Consider the following 17,534-nt stretch of genomic DNA (forward strand, 5'->3'; position numbering starts at 1 on the left):
CTTTAAATCTCTAGTTGCTCACCAGTGAAAGTTGTCTTTGAGGGGAATAAATAATTGCCATCCTTAAAAACAGTCATATTTAGTGCCCATTAATCGAATACCTATACATGCGCTCCGCTAAGGAACGATTTTGACCGAAAACAGATCACTTCAACCGCAGCAAACCAAAGTCTTTATATTGCTATCCTTATGTATTTCACCTCTGTCTCGTCTTCTTTACACAGATTAAGTCCGTATTAACAGTAGGCCACTCGGCTAATTGCGGTCTGTTAATTGAACATGGACAAACGGTGGTAGGAAATGCATGATGGGATAAGAGAAGAGGTGGGGTGAGGAGGGGGTAGTGAGAGAGCGGGCGAGCGAGCGCCGCTTCCGTTTTATCAAAATATTATTTCAGTGGATTAATCCCTTTTTAATGTGTGTCTTTAGCGAGGCGCGGCAGCGAAAAACCTCCTCCTCTGTCTGTTCGGCAAACCTCTCTATGCTATCTCTCTCTCTCCTCGCGCTCTCAGCTCTCGGCCCCTCGAGTCTCTCATGCATTATGTAGCGATGATTATTACTTAATTACACATTAATAAATCCGCTTCATTTGCAGGACATTAAACTGGAGTTGAGCACATATGACAGGGAGACGGAGGGCGGCAGGAGACGGGAGAAGGGGGGTGAAACAGGGAGCACTTACTCTTGAGCGTCTGCTGGGTTTGTTTAGATTGTTGTTTATCGTCAGCCGAGCCGAATGAGCCTTTTGACCAGGCGAGCGAGAGCAAGCGTGAGCCGGAGAGAAAGTGAGCTTAGCTGCTCCAGGCTAATGGCATCAATTCCACTCAATCTCCTCCTTTCAGCATTTTCACGTTTTTTTTTACACCCCGTCTCGTTTTCTCCTGCACTGTGCGCGCTGGGCAACATGTGAACACACTTTTCGTTGGGTTATTAAAAACTTTACCCCTGACTGTCTTCACAATACTCACTAGACGTCTGTTTGCCGTCATCCCGTGGTCGCAGGTGCAAGCGGTATCACTATTAAGTCACTTACTCTTCGCCGTCCTGCTTCTAAAATGAATTAAGATGGCGTGAAATTTAATGTCGGCATGTTATCTGAATGTAACAAGAGACTCCGGGACAGTAATTGTTCATTGCCGCGAGTTAAGGTTATTGTCAATTAAGTGTTCAAGACATTAAATTAAGTGGTGCCGAGCTGCCAAAATAAGTAAAAATTAATTGTGGTTGTGAAATGTCATTAAGTGGCAAGCCAGTGTAGGGCTTCGGTTGTTATGAGACTCAGCTGACGTGCATGTCAACATACAGCTTCTTGTGTCAGTCTTCTTTTACAACCTTTGTGTCTGTCCACGCTGTTAGTGTATTAGAGTGCTCCGCTTCCTAGTTTTTCCTTTTTTTCCCCTATACTTCTCTGGCCACATCTGGCTTTACCATTATCATGGCTTTAATGTCATCTTTTGGCACAGGACACAGATTCCCGCTTGATCTTATAAAACTCAGTGTCCTTGGACTGGTTACTTTGGATTGCTGTAGGATAAATATGGCACCGGGAATTTAGGGATCACAGAACTGAACAATTATTCGTCCATACGTTATCTGAATCTACATCGCAATGTAGTAGAATGTAATTTTCAACTCACTCAAGGCTACAATTTGGAAAAAACACGAACTCTCATTTTGGTCGGTCGGCATTTTTTTTATACTGTCTATGTACATTTTATTTATTTGTACTGTGTCTGGATAAGTTCAGTGCTTAAGAGGAAGTCATCCCAAACATATATATTTTTTAAGAATATGTTCTATGCAGGCCAACAAGTTGAAACAAGGCATTTTGATAAATATTGTGTTTGCGGAATAATCCACCCGTTTTTAGCCATCTCCGGGGGCGGCCATTTTGTCATTTCTGTCAACTGAAAATGACATCACAATGTCTCTGAGCTCAGGTAACGACCAATCACAGCTCACCTGTTTTCTGAAGCTGAGCCATGATTGGTCGATATCCGAACCCCGAGCAACTGTGATGTCATTTTCAGTCGACAGAAGTGACAAAATTGAAAAATGATCTCTTATTAAATCGCAATCAAAATATAGGGGGGAGGTGGGGCTCACAATTAGATTATTTTTCAAATATGTTCGGCTGTAACAGTTAGGACTAACCGAGGAATAATTTTGCAAGATCTAAACATATTCAACTTAATCAATATTGCTGGTGGACGACTTACTATGAAAAGGTGAAGCACATAAAACATTGCATGCAATACACTTAACAAACGATTCTGTGCTGCAATTCATGAGAAAGGCCAACATTAGATTATATTTCTACTTAACAGTTGCAATCAGGTCATGTTTTTTTTTTTTCGTGCAGTGCGAGATACTTTCAACAATAGCGCGGCCATTGTACGCATAGCAACATGGATCTGCTCCTGTGTAAAAGGTTGTATTGGCTTTGCATAAAGGCTCGTCGAACCATTAAATGGCTTTCTGAAAGCTTTGTTTGGAATTCTATTGACTTTGACTACTCAGCAGGGAAATGGATTTGAGTTTTTATTTTTTAATGGGACAAAACAAGCTAATATAATTGGTGATTGGTGGAACCCAGCGGCACTTTGCATTGAATATAATGGGACTCACGTTGATCTGTACTCAATTAGGACCAAATTATAGCACACTTGAAGGCTGCGAGTGGAACAGACCCGAGTTGATTTTTTTTTTTTCTTCTTCTCAACACATTTTTGATATGCCACTTTTGGAGTGCGGCAGGTCTAAATAATAAAATAACGGATGGTGGCATTCCATTTAGCAGCTTCGGTTTCACGGCCCTGGCGGGGGTTCATGCTGAGCACCTGACACACTCTCACATGATGCTGAATTGCAAAAAGTCTTTATTATTGCTTTTAAAAACACCCGAGCATCTACGGGGAATTTTACAAAATGTGTACAGGAAAAAAAAAAAAAAGTCATTTGGCCGTTTTTTTTTTTTTTTTATGTATGCATACAACTGTTACCTTGCTTTTCTTTGACGTCGCTTTTAGCGTCAGCAGATTAGAGTTGAAATTGCATTGTCAAAATTGCATTTCTGGATTTATTTTAATATTACCTTGATTCCCTGTTTGCTGTTTTGACCTAATTAGCAAAGGACAGAAAATTCAAAATCCCATTTCGATTTCCTGACAACCGTGCTTGGTTCGATTCCAGCCGCTCATCAATCCTAAACAGGCTAACAAATGCACGGGTGGTTATGGGTGAGGGCTATGTCATCCGATGGGCTTGGTAAGGTTTTCGTCATATGGCGTTTGTGCGAGTGTAGCCAGAATTGGTGAGTACGTTTGGATGCCAGCGTTACCTCGTTATCAGCGGCTGACCTGCTGCGGTCGTGCATGCGTGTGTGTGGGGAAACCAGGCATCACGGGCCAGGACTGTGCCATTGTTGCAGCTTAGCTGACCTTGTTTATCTGCTGCTAATTCACTGGACCCTAACACCCACACCACTGGAGACCCCCCCGCCCAACACTAACGCACACACCGCCACACAAATATGGCCGAGAAGACAAAGATGACACTGGTGTGACTATACATACACACACATATGCTCTGTAAAATCAGACCTAGCTTGCCATCTGGCCGCTGTGCGATGGTCCCGTTGGAGTTAATGGAGTCTTTAGTGCTCCAAAGTTTGACTACATTTTGTCACTGTACAATTTGAATGCACAATTGTTGATCTCTTGACATGTGGCTCGGTTTTGATTGATTCTACCGGGAAGGAGATTTTGAGACAATACATTAGTTTGATATGTGTGCTTTCAATTGATCAATATAATGTTTTTAGACAATTTCCCTTCCTCAATCTTTCCTCCCTACTTTTTTTCCCTCAGTCAATATCAATTCTCCCTCGACTGCTTCCTCAACCCCCTCCAATGATACCTGCCGTACGTAAACATTAGCGGTGGGGGCAATTACCAGCACCCCTCTTCACACGTTTTTATGATATCTTCATTGGATTTGTCTCTGATAGTGCCTCAAAGGTTGACAATTTCAATAGCACATTTTAGCATACTGTTGTACGTCTCTGACCAGCACAAAGATTATTTTATGCCCTCTTTCCATGTTCCACTGTCACATGAACACCCACTATAACCAGTGTGACACAGACCAGTGTGCATTGTCCTCAGAGTGTGGAGTTAAACAGGACAAGCTGACTATGTCATGTTCCTTTTTTTTTTTTTATTGGACACTTTGACCGGCCTTTGTAGCCCGCCTCACTATAGAGCTACCATTGCCTCTTTTTAGTGCCGGAGTCTTTAGTTGGTTTTTCTAAATCCTTCCCATTCACCTTCCAGTCAAAAGGCAAGTGGGCCCCGCTGTGAGCCATACAATAGAACGAGTGGGGGCAACAGAGAATGAGAGCGTGAAAGCAACAGTGACAGCTGATGAAATAAAACAGAATACAGTGGAAGTGGTGGGAGAAAAAAACCCCAAGACATTTCAATGTTTTCACTTCACATTGTTGTGTGAAACCCTTTTGTTGCTTAGCAGCAATATTAAGTTAATTGTGGAGCACAGTTCACACGTTGTATGTGTCACATACTCTATCCATTAACCTTGGATTTTAAATGAGGTGCACCAAATTCAAGGTACACGACAATAAGGGAGGGTACACTGATAAATAATTTATGAGGTGATCACTAATTATTTTGGAAAATTTTCTTAAATACTGAATAAACTTTTCATAAGTCATTGGTCAAGAACAGCGACAATATCCTGCTTGCCAAATAGTGAGCCGATATTTTGCCCTTCTGCTCTTCCCCATTACATCATCTTAAAAGCTCATTATTAAGTAATGATACAATTTAGACTTTACAATAAGGCTTCCATTTGCCTAGTAACATGACATAGTAAGGCCATGTTGAAAAAAATTGTTCTAAAAAAAGAAGTATAGAGACTAAATTCCTAATGTTGTATTTTTTTTGGGGGGGGGGATATTTATATCAGAAGTATGTGTCATATTATCAAAATAAATAGATTTTTTTTCCACAGAAGTGCCATAGTTTGAGACTATCATTACATAATATTAAAAACAAAAGATGCAATTTCAATCATTAAAGTACGTGAAATGAAATTGTTTATGACGATGATGATGATGGTGTTGATGAGCCGAAACAGTGACTAATTCATTTTTTGTCATATACTGTACTATATAACTTAATTTTTGTCAAATTGCAGCAATAAATCAAAGTGTCTACTTTATTTACTTAATATTATGAATTATTATTTTTTTATATATAAAGTAATATTTTTACTTTATTTGGGGATTTTTATCATTGTTTTTTTTTTTTTTTACGCAGGGAGCCTAATACTTTTTGACAAATTTAGATGGCAGTGTGCATCATCAATTGATGACAACAGATATATTTAATAAGGCAAGTTAATAATAGTATCGGGCCATAGTGACTGATCAGGGATTCAACACCATAGAAAACTTCACTTCCTTATTCAGAGCTATTTATTCTGTCTTTATTTGACCTAGTTCTCAACTGTTCAGGGGTACCTGTAATGCTCTGATCATACACGTTGTGTATATTTTCCCTGTTAGTCCCAATAGAATCCCGAGGAGTGAGCTGATCTGTCCGCCAGCCCTGCAAAATGACAGAAATCCGTTTATTTGTCGTTTCCTCTCCGTCTGGTTCTGTGTGTGTGTTTCTCTGTCGCTCTCCTCCTAATCAAGTTTGTATCAAGCTAAATAATGCCTAAGCGTGAAATTGGTGTCTTCAGTCAGGAAGCGCTCCCCAGCCTGTACTACATGAGAAGGCAATTATGAAGCCCTCCCTACCCTCCACCCTCCATCTTGTTCTCCCTGTCTTCTTTGCATGTGATCTGTTTCTGCTCATCCTCACCAGTCTGTGCTCATGTTTGCAATAAGTTACCAATGTTGAACTTGGTACCGTGTTGGTACCCGGCCGAGTGGGTGAGCTTGTGGTTATTTCTCCATTTATTTCTGGAAAACCTCCCCAGAGCGGAGGTACTCCAGAGGAATGTTTCACTCTCCTCCTTCGGACCACTCTTTGGTCTTACACTGCTTATCTTTCTCCTCCTTTTCTTACTCACTCACACACACACGCACACGTGGTGTAATCCAAGGATTGTACCGTACAAAGACACACGCACATGTTGTCTCTCATGTCTTTCTGTATTCTACTATTGACTCAATGTGCGACATCTCTCACAGCAAAAAAAAAAACAACAAATGTCAGATCAGAGAGGCTCTTTAATCTCACGCTGTTTTGTTTGGCCCTGAACATCAACTCTGTGCTTGTTGTTGTGTGTGATGCTTACTGGTTTTTTTTTTTCAGAGGAGCCTTTGTGCTCCTGTATTTGACCAGTAAAGTGCTTTCCTGCAAAATAAAATAATTATATTTATCCAATGTGTATTTATGCAGTAAACAACATGGAAGACAGGTCACATATCTTTAAGTTTGTCATGCGTTGTGCTTTTTTTCCACAATGATGGTGACTTATGGGATGTTTGTGTGTGTGTTCAAGTCAAGATAGAGGGTGGTTCAGTGTATGTTTGGCAATGTTGAAGAGCAGAGCAACTCAGACGCATAGCACAGCTTGATGTAAAACCACAATGACCTCACATGCAGCAAGTATCCAACAGAGCAAGGTACTAAGGGCAAAAGCAGGAAAGATTTTACGACTGAAGAAAGTAAAAAAGTCGGACGGTATTGTAAGGACAAGAACTGAGAGAAGAGGGAGCACAGACGAGAATAGGATAAAAAAAAAAAAAAATGGATGGTGCAATGAAGCTTGTCCGTCAGGCTTTGTGGCGATGTTGCTTCGCTTCCATCCGTCTGAGCCCTCTGCACACTTTGTCCCTTTGCACGCACGCACACACTCACAAACAAAAGCACACAAACAGTCCCAAACCTCAAACTGGTCTGGCGCTCTGGATGTGCATGCATGGTTTTGTATTTTAAGGCCGTTTTGTTCCAACTGCAGGCAGACACAGAGAACGGTTTTAGTGCTGATAAAAGTATTTGGTTAATCAGCTTCTGGCCCTGTCCCCCGACTAGCGGGCCTTGCGTGTGCGTGTGTGTTTGACACAGGCAGTTGAAGTTGTGGAGGCTCCCGGGGGTCGCGAGCTGGGGATAAAGATTGGCATCAATTCTCTGCCAATAGTGTCATAAAGTCGTTCCAGTGGGACGGGAAGGGCAGCCAATGGGAGGGTCCTCGTGGAGCTGGTGCGACACGGCAGGTTGGGGAGGGGAGGTGCGGAGCAGGAAGTAGGTTGGAGAGGGGAGGCAGCAGAGCACATAGTTGAGGAAAGTGTCTGGGATGGGAAGGAGAGACAGTCAGAAAAGATTGAGAGACAGAGAGAGTGAGAGAGCGAGAGAGGGAGGGAGTCAGATGACAATTACCCTCTTGACTTCTGTCCAGCACCAGTTGTCAATCACCTGCCTCTCGTGGGGAAAAAGCATCTTATCATTGGCTGCGTTGACCCACATTCCGCCCCTCTGGGCCTCCTGGCCGGTGCGTGATTGGCCGCTGTGACCCGCTCATCAACTAGATCTGGGAACACCAAAGCCTTGGGCTGCCTTGGGAATAAGTGGCCCTGATACAGTGTGTGTGGGTGTGCGCACGCACGTGTTGTTTTTGGAAGGAAAAAAAAAAGACAAAAGCTTTTCTTCTTAAGGATGTAACTGCTTTCGCGGGGCAAGGTACAGACAAAGATGAGGGATCGGGAGGGAATGCTGAGGGATGTGTGCAAGACGTGAGCTAATGTTACAGAAATTGGATGATGGAATAAGACGGAGCATGACAGTAAGCAGTGGTCAGGGAACGCCAATGAGTGTAGAGACAATAGTGGACACTGGGTAAATGCAGTCTAAAGATTGAGAGCGAGGGAGCGGCCAACAGGAGGAGTTAAAGGTCTAAACAGGAGCACGTAGAGAGCGTAGACCTATCATGTCACCTTATTGCATACACAAGTTTGGCTGCACAGTGAGCAGAGCTCAGCTGCTACAGGAACTAAATAAAACGAAGTTAACCGAATAATTTTTTTTAGCGCGTTATGAAATTTAAATTAATCTCCATAGTTAATGCTTTAATTTTGACAGCCCTAATATATATATATATATATATATATATATATATATATATATATATATATATATATATATACATATATATTGTATGTATATATATATATATATATATATATATATATATATATATATATATATATATATATACTGTATATATATTCTGCTTCATTTATTGCTTGTTTGTTAAAAAAAAGATACTTAATCTAATTGCGTATAAATCACAATTGCAATTTGATTATTTTTCAAAATTGTTCAATCCTAGCCAAATTTGGATCGTAACAGCGTCTGAACCTGCAAACAAGTCTCACATTCAATTAATTCGAAATTATTTTAGAGTGACTGATCGTCGTGGTTTACTCACCTGTCTTTCGTGCAAGCAGTGTCAGTTCAGTTCTGACCTGGGGACGGCGTGAATGGTTGTCTGTCACGAAATGTAAGGCACATTACACAGGGCACATGGGATAGGCTAGCTCCCAACAGCCTTAACAACGATGAACTTTTTTTTTTTTTTAAAGTATGGCTTCCCATCGCAATTTAATTAAACAATTATTTATACCTTTGAAATCTAGGCTGTCATAGGCAATGTATATTAAAGAATACGAACCCATAGCACACTTAAGCTCCGTTACTGAGGTAATAATTGGGACGGAGGTGTTCTCTCTCTGCCTTAATTTGTCTGAGTTTCCGTGTAATTGTCTTTTAAGTGACAATAGCGCTTTGGAATGACTTTTGTCAAACATTGGATCAGCAGCAACTCGCTCTGTGTGTGTTTAAACTGTCTATTGTGACTTATTTTATTCATATATGTAAATGTGTTCTGCCTAGAGTCCTTGTATTTCAAGCATATTTCATAAAGCCTTAAATGCGTGGATTCTCACTCATTTTTTCCTTCTTATGGTACCTATGCAATTTCTAGGCCTTCCACAATTGCACACACACATATTCCCCACGACCCCCCGGTGTGTGCAAGGTTCACACTAACGGTGTGTGTCTCTGAGGAGGATGTGGAAATCTAAATAAAGATTTGTGTGCTTGGCTAATGAAACACACTGTATTCCCCACAGTCTCATCAAGAAATAGTCGTTTTTCACTAGCTGTAGAGCTTCCAGTACTTTTAGGTTCATCACCTATACTTTTTAAAAAGTAAAGTAGAATGCCAAAAGCGTAATGCTGCCACAAAAAGTAGACTGCAATGCATGGTTGGAAGTGCAGTTTCGTGGATTTTAATTCAGTCTGTTAGGCCGCATCATCTGTAATGTTTCCTTCATGTGTGTTCATGCTCATTATGTGCTGCCATGCTCATATTTCAGTCTGTAGGCAATGTAGCGCTTCACCGTTTTGGACCACATCACGTGCTCTTTGAAGAAATGTCGTGATGTTGTTTATAACAGTCATTATTTACACCGTCATTCTCAAAACCCAGCGGGAGGGACGGTAAACTTTAGCACAGGATATCTGGCAAGTCATTGTACGCGGGGACTAATTTCTGACTAGGCTCACCTTTTGTTTTTAATCTAAAAGGAACCCTTCTCTGATTTATTACTTCTTGTTTTGATTTTCTTGCGAAGATTCCGTGGGACCAAAGAGGACCTGACAAGGCTAGAGAGTGAGCGATATGTATAAAAAGTTCTCCGGGTGGGAGAAGAAGGGAGATCGGAGGTGAGGCATGAAGAATCATGTGTTGGGGAGCAGGGGTGCACAGGAAGCTCCATTGTGTGGTGGCTCCAGCCATTTCCTGTTTGTGTGCCAGCTGTACTTCCCTCCTTCCTGTTGTACCCAGGAAGTCGCTGTCACATTCCAGCTCTGATCAGACTTCTGAGTTTGTCAAAAAGGTCTCGAGACATTGTCATCCCAGCATTCAATTTTCTGCTGTTATTTATTAAGAAGGTAACTCGTGCCTTTGTCCAACCATGGTAGGTGTATCTGACTGCAGAGGACACGGACGCTCAGTGACAAGCTCCAATAAGGCAGCTAAATTTGTCATCGGGGTTTCTTAGTTTGTTTCAGTCCAAAACATGTTCAGTTTTTTTTTTTTTTCCCCTTGGTGAAATTTGGTCACTAGGTTGCGGTGAAGGTTTGATTGTGATGACCAAGCACTTCCTCTCCAACTGGTAAATGATCCAATCAGCTGAACAGGTTTAGATTTTTTTTTGGTCGTACTACAATCGCGGCATTTTGTGGGGATTCTTTTTCCATTTAGTACAAGCCAGGAAGAAAGACAAAAGACACAGAATGTCCAATGTTTTGGATCATTTCACACTTAATGAAAGAAGCTTTTAAGTGTAAAGTACAACCGGCTTGAGTTCGTCGACGGCAACATAAACATTGTTAGCTTATGTGATATAGCCTGCCACCGCTAGTTGGATCAATTTGTGGGATAGAGGAAGGATAGACACAGCCTCTAGTGCACTTTCAATTGCTTTATCGGACAAATGATAACAAAATGAGTAAACGCAAGTACACTGACGAGCAGCTGTCAGCATCAATGGACGCTGTCACTGAACATGTCACTGGCTAACGGTTTAGCCAGTTAACATCCAGCAAAGTCGACATTCTCATTCGCTGACTTCCACATCACTCAGCAGGCCAGGCCCGCCTTTTATCGGCACACTCATTCAACATCACAGATGCTACAGTGTAGAACTTGAGGATGGTGACCCCAAGTGCACAAAAATAATACCTGCCCCTTACTTATGCATATAGTTTGGTATTATATGAGTCAACCTTCAAAATATATGTAATAAAAGTAACATTTAGTCACTGCTTTACGGATTTCATCAATTGTATGAGAGGTGTTAAACGTAAGCCCCGTGTTTTTTTTTTATTTTTGCTTTTTTTTTTAAACAGTGTGGAAAAGCAACCGAACAAGTGGGAAACACACCAGGTTTACAAGCCCATCCACTGATTTGCACCAGAAAAAAACAACCTGACACAACTGAATCTACAGTTGAGAGGAAAGGCAAAGTGCAATTAAGTGTTATTAATATGTTGTGGTGGTGCAGTTTTAAATTGAGTCTTGGTTCTGGCCCCACTGGCACAGTTTTCAGTGACTCCAAGTTCATGAGAACGCATTAGTCTCAACACTCACAACACACACATTTTGTGTTTATCTAACTTCTAATTTCCTTCTCAGCAGTGGAAGAAGGAGAATCTTCAGAGTGCGGAGGGGCCTGGGGTGAATCGACTGTCCAGACAGGTCAGTGTATACTTAGACGCACGTGTTCACTGTCATGCATGCGGGTGAACCGTCCTGAGGCGCACACATGAACAAACCTCTCCCACAAAAACAGTGACCGTCAGTATTGTAATTTCAACTTCATATGGTTTATAAAGGCCTTCTCCGTGGGATACTGCGGGAGCGGGAGGGGCTGAGAGATGGAGTGAACATAGGAGGGATTAGAATGGAGGGACTGTCGTAACTACTTAGAAGGGGAAAAAAAGCAAAGTAGAGAAATGAGGAGATTTGAAAGGAGCATAGCGAGATGTGGAAAGAGACGGCGAACTTGCTGGTCTCTGGTGTGAGACTGAATGGAAAGAGATATGACAAAGGGGACGTGGAGAGCAAGACAGGAGAGATTTGTGTGCTCTTTCACTGCTCTCTGTTGTACGATGATATCCTGGGAGGAAGTCGCAGAGATGGTCGGCTTTTTATTGTCTCTTCTGTTAGACTGGATTTAGTTTTTCCTCGTGTTCCAACTGGCTTACTAGTTCTAACCCTCTTCACATACTATACTACTGTTTACATGTGGATCGTGGTTTTACATGTACAAAACTGTTTTGCGTTGTCTCGGGCACACTGAAACAACTGCCATATGCCGCTGTTTATTTGTGAATTATTGGCCTTTAACAAGAGAACCAAGTCCATTATTTACTTTTAATTAGGGCTGTCAAATTTAAAGCATTGACCATGGAGATTAATTTTAATTTGATAACGCACTAATTTTTAAAAAATATTTTATTTACTTCCTCTATCTCTGCTCACTGTGCAGCCAAACTTAGAGGAGAGTCACTGTATTGTTCAACTGTTGTGTTTTATATACAATACAATACAGTACAATACAACTTTATTTTATAGCACATTTCATAACAGTTACAGCTGTAACAAAGCACTTTACGTTACAGCAACACAACAGCAATAATATAACAAGTGAAAGCAATAAATTAAAACACAAAATACTATATACAATAGACACCGGAAAACAACAGAAAACCTTCAGTCTCACGTTGGATCAAAAGCGGGAAAAGAATCGGATTCCAGAATCAAAGAAAGCTATTAGAACAGTTTTTGAATCAAAATATACTTTAATTTTTTTCCCCGTATTAATTCCGAGATTTTACTGAAGTAAATATCGGTTCCAAGCTTTGTAAAAAATTGAAGTTGAAAAGTACGATTAATCGTGATTAATTATGGAAAATTTCGCGATTTAAAGATTTAATCGTTTGACAGCACTACTCTTAATAGGAGAATGAGAATGAATCCTGAAAAAGAAAATCAAAAAAGTCAAATTAGTGGAGGAGGCTGAGTCCCTTTGCAAATCAAGTGATTCCCCCTCTTTGTTGTAGTTTGTGCTTAGCAAAGATGAAATCCCAAAATTCCCCACGCACGGGAAAACACAGTCGGACTACCGTAGGTGTTTGCCAGCTGTGGCTACTTTTTACAGCCTATCAGAGAACAGTTAAAACACTTCCTCTGACTGCAGCCCAGCAGGGAAATAAGATACTGCTGAATGTGGTAAATGCGGCGTTATCGCTCTCCCAGCTTCTTCTCGTGCCCTGTCTGCTGTTCGGCTCCACCGGGATACGAGCATAGGAAAGTATGACCCTTGGGGGGGGGGTCTATGACGTACCGAAGCCTCCCATCCCTGTACTCACCCCCTCCCTCCTGCTCACTCAGACCTGAGCTAACGCTCCTCCAGGGGCAGCTCTACGGGTCCGCGTCTGTGTGTGTGTTTCAGGGGGTGCTGACTGAGGTCCTGGGTGGCTCACAAGAACTGCTGTGTGTGTCAGTTCCTGCAGGAAGCTTCAGTCCCATGACGCACATGCATGCACACACACATACACGCACCTCTGTGCTATCGCACAGAATTTCCCCCGTTGAAAAAAAAAACCAAACGGTACCATTTCGCCTTATTCAGCCACTCGTACATTTCAGATTGTACGGATGGTCCCCTATTCTCACATCTTCTCTATCGCTTGTAGTTTTCGCTCTGTTTTCATTCTCGCCTCTGTCTGCCGCTGTCATTCTTTTCCTTTGGAATTTTTATGGACAGATTAGGTTCTGAATATCAAGAAAATAGACTTTGATTTGCGCACTCCCCGAGAGTCAGTGAGGATTGGGCGAGCACACCAGAAAGAGAACAGATTGGAGAAAAGCACTATACCGCCCCATCCTGCTATGAAATTTACAAGCTTCCACCCCCTCTCCCTCTCTGTTTCTCCCTTGCTTTCCTTGGAAAATGTGTGTTGAGTTTGGAAAGACCCACGGGAGGGAAGGCAGAGGGAGGTGGGAGAGTGACTCGGAAGGGAATTGCATCAAGACAATCTCTTCTTCCCCAACTCCTACAGCTCCCCGTTTCCTTTGTTCCACTGCCATTTCCTCCTCTTCTTCCTCCTCTCTCGCCTTTCTGCCCCCCACGCCACCAGTCGGAGGCCAAAGGTGCCCCTGCACTCCTTCCCGATGTGTCCCTGTTGCCTCTCAGTTGGACGGAATGTCCTCGCTCCTCGCTTGCTTTCCCTCCTGTTCCCCCTGCTCTCTAATTGTGCGAGGACGGGGAAATACGCAAAGAAGGGCATGATTGGACAATTTCATACAGTCTTCCTCAAGTCTTGTACGGCCACCATACTGTACACTCACTTAATAGTTCTCTTGGAGAACACTTAAGAGTCACATGCGGAAACAGTCAATGAGTCATCGTGGAAAACGTTTGTCAGCTCCCCAAGCAGAACGGGAGAGACGAAGACCTATTGCATTGTTGTTGTTGCTTGGTCACGGCATACGGTGTGCATACTTGTGTGACTAAAATCTTGTAAAAAGCCAAAACACAGGACTTTATGTAACGAAACAACTAACAACTTCTCTGCCCCTCCCCATGCATTTTCAAAGTGAAGACATCAGCCCATCCATTCATATGTATTTTTTTTTTTGTACTGTTCATCCCCACTAGCCTGCAGCCGAAAACAGCTGATCTTGGGTGATTGACAACACATATCGACACATAAAGAAAACGAATTTAGGTACACATTCACCCGTATGGAGGATTTGGATTCTTCAATTAACCTAACACTCAGAGCTGGGCATTTTGCCAAAAATGCACGGTCCGTTTATCGTCTTTCACCTACAGCCAGGGTACCCTTCCGCCGTCCGCCATTTTGTCCGTCCGGAACACATCGTAATCGCCTATAGGCCGTTCCGCCTAGCATTTTAAACGGGCGTCCGTTACATTACGTTATATTTTGGCAAAATTCAATCCCTTCAAATATCTACGGGAGGTATTCATTTTCACTGAGTGTTATTCTTCACAGTGCAAAGGTGGCCCCGCATTTAATATGAAGTGAACATACTTTGCACCTGAAACTCGCCGTCTTTTAGCCTTCACAAGCGAACCAATATCAGGCGTCAAATCCTGTGTAAAAAGCCAATTTCAGAGCGGTCGTCAGTGTGCCCTCCAGTGGACAAAATTAGCCACCGCATTTACTTTATTGAGCAGTGTGTGACATCACCATGGGGCGCATTGGACCCCTCGATGGGCTGATTGTGGCCCGCGAACCTTATGTTTGATCAAGCCTGTTCCAGAGGCTCCTCTGTGGTTATCATTATCATCTCATTAAGAACATGCCTGGTGCACTGAATTGTTCTGAAACAGAAGAAGCCGTTAGAATGAACACAATGCCATTCATAATGGGGATGCATGGCGGAAGTAAGGAATAGAGACAATAACGGCAATGATAAAACACTTGATCCTCGTTCTTCGTGATGGCCGAAAAGAAGGACACTGGCCTTCTCCGTCTCTCCCTCTCTCTCTCTCCCTCACTCTCTTTTCCTCTTCCCCATCCCTCTCTCGCGGCCTCTCTCTTGAGGTCCATAATGTAGTTTTAATTTCCCCAAGGCTGTACCACAGGAAAACAGTTCCTGAGCTCGTGCGTGTTGTGTGTCAACCATTATTGCCTGCTTGCAACAATGCGCAGGCTTTTCGTCTGTATTGCAGCATTTAATCCCTTTGTTCGCGGCTGTTTGTAATCTTTGTCGATATACCACATGCGTGTGGGCCAAAATTCAAATAGGTGAGCAGCTGTCACCTTGTTTGCCAGAAAAAACTTTTTTGGGGGGGGGGGTGATATGCTGTACATGTTTGTGAACCAACACTGTGTCCTCCCTCACGTGGCGATTTTCTACATTACTTCCGTGACGTGAGCGTCTCTTTCATCATCTTGTTTCCAGACTTGGGTGCCGCTCTCCCTCGTCGCCTTATTTCCCACGAGCATTGAGTGTGTGTGCATGTGAGCGTACGTGTTTATGGGTTTGTACACGTGTGCGGACTGCAGCTCTGTGCCTCAGCAGCTCTCCTCCTGGCAGGGCGGGGTTGGGGGTATGCTTGTGTTGTGAAAACACAGAGACAGGCATTGGTGGGGAAAACAAGATGAGGTGGGATGCAGAGGGGAAGAGGTGAGGAGAGATGGCTTCTTAATATAGCCACCTAACACACACGCATACTCCCCGCACACACAACAAACACGCTCACACTAACCAACAGAGCGAGACAGAGGGTGGGGGCATTCCCCAGAGAGAGAGGGGGGGGGGGGTTGTTGTGTCCAGCTGCACCTGTTCGGCTTGTAAGTGTGCGTGTCAGTGTGTATTTGAGTGCACTCAAGATGGCTACTTTTTGTATTCTTGACATGTTGAGCTCAAAAAGGTAATGTATTGTTGCTGATATTTCTTGTAAAAAAAAAAAAAAAAAACAGCGGTTGAAACATGTTTTGTTAAGACAACGTTTCCTCATTAGGTTCGTTGTGTTTAATGTTACATTTTTTGTCATTGTAGTGCTGTTGGTTAAAACAGTGGATAGCACAGCTGCCTCACAGTCAGAATTTCAGAGATTGAATCTCTGCTTAGGCCCTTTCTGTGAGGAGTAAGTTGCATGTAGGATATAGCAGTAGCATGGCAGCTTACTTGAAGACTTATTGTGTGTGTGAATGGGGTTTTTAAAGGGTTTTTCTATATGAGCCCCCCCCAGTCCAGGGTTTACCCTCTCTCAAAGTCAGCTGGGATAAACTCCAGTTCACCCATGACCCTGAACAGGGTAAATGAAAACCAGAACTTGGATTGAATTCATGTATGGATGTAGTGCTGCTTTGGAGTCTTTTTTTGTTGTGTGGGTGTGCGTGTGTGTGTGTGTGTGTGTGTGTGTGTGTGTGTGTGTGGACAGGTTGAATTCTGCCCAGCAACAAGATGCCAGTGCAAAGATGACATGTAAATAAAGACATTCTCGTGATCTTTGCTCTCATTTCAAATGTTAATATTTGACTTGAGATGTTAAGTTAAGTGATTTCTGTTGGGCATGTCATTTATATAATTGGCAATGGAATTAATAAATCAATCAGGCATATGGAGATAATATTGGAATTCCTGGTATGTAGCCAAATAAGTGGCTTATGCGGCACCATATTTTTTTCACATGCCAGTGCCCTCTTGGTAAATATACACTGAATATAGCCATTTTTGTGGCCTTTAACAAGAGAATTAGAAAAACACACGCGAGAGGTTCTGGTACTGTGTGCTCTGGCCCAGCGCTTATGCGGCATTCCAATTTAACCGAGTCTGGGCTAGAAGTCTGCTGTGGGCGGCTTGAGTGTGATACATACTATGTGACATTGGTCGCATGTGTCTGAAGACACATCAATAACATCGGTGGGCAACATGGTGCAGGTTTGATTTGAACATCACAGCTTGTTGTTGGTGGCCCTGCTGAAGGTGCTTGCTGCAGCCAGGTGCCAGTGAATTCGACTACAGTGATGATGTGGAGCAGAATGAAAGCCTTGTGTCGCGGCTGTTTGCTTTTCGAAACATTCTGCTGGAAGCGCCACACACACTTCTCCACACCTTTTGATGCCTCTTTAAGGTTTGTGCAGACATGTGCGTGTGTATGTAGGTGTTTTATGTACACTTGGCCCGCAGATATTCATTTCCCCGAGCAGCTGTGTGCAAGTCAGGCCAAAGTACCACTTTCTGCTTGCCAAATCCAACACATAAGTAAGCCCCTTGCCTTTGCAGTGTTACGCTATGTTTTATTCCCATTTAAGGTGTCTTGCTTTGGGACTATCTTTCAGTTCTATCACTAAGGAACAGCTCAGGACCATTTCCCAGTTCATTAGTTCCCCAGGTGATGGTTCATGTTGACTGTGGCTATGTCCACAACATAAAAAAAAAACCACACAGAA

General features: G+C 42.7%; 1 protein-coding gene across 3 annotated transcripts in view; it reads left to right on the forward strand.

The window, feature by feature from the left end:
* znf423 (zinc finger protein 423) overlaps positions 1 to 17,534 on the forward strand; it is a 125,092-nt gene that overhangs the window by 5,361 nt on the left and 102,197 nt on the right. For 2 of the 3 annotated variants that reach the window (XM_086028961.1, XM_086028963.1), the window contains exon 2: positions 11,233 to 11,295. In XM_086028961.1, coding sequence (XP_085885087.1) covers positions 11,233 to 11,295 — 63 coding nt within the window. The remainder of the gene's footprint in view (positions 1 to 11,232; positions 11,296 to 17,534) is intronic. The other variant, XM_086028962.1, reaches the window with a different exon arrangement.

Source organism: Filicampus tigris, chromosome 4, assembly GCF_054856515.1.
Source record: "Filicampus tigris isolate MCC_2025a chromosome 4, RoL_Ftig_1.0, whole genome shotgun sequence".
In the NCBI taxonomy this organism is placed as follows: Eukaryota; Metazoa; Chordata; class Actinopteri; order Syngnathiformes; family Syngnathidae; genus Filicampus; species Filicampus tigris.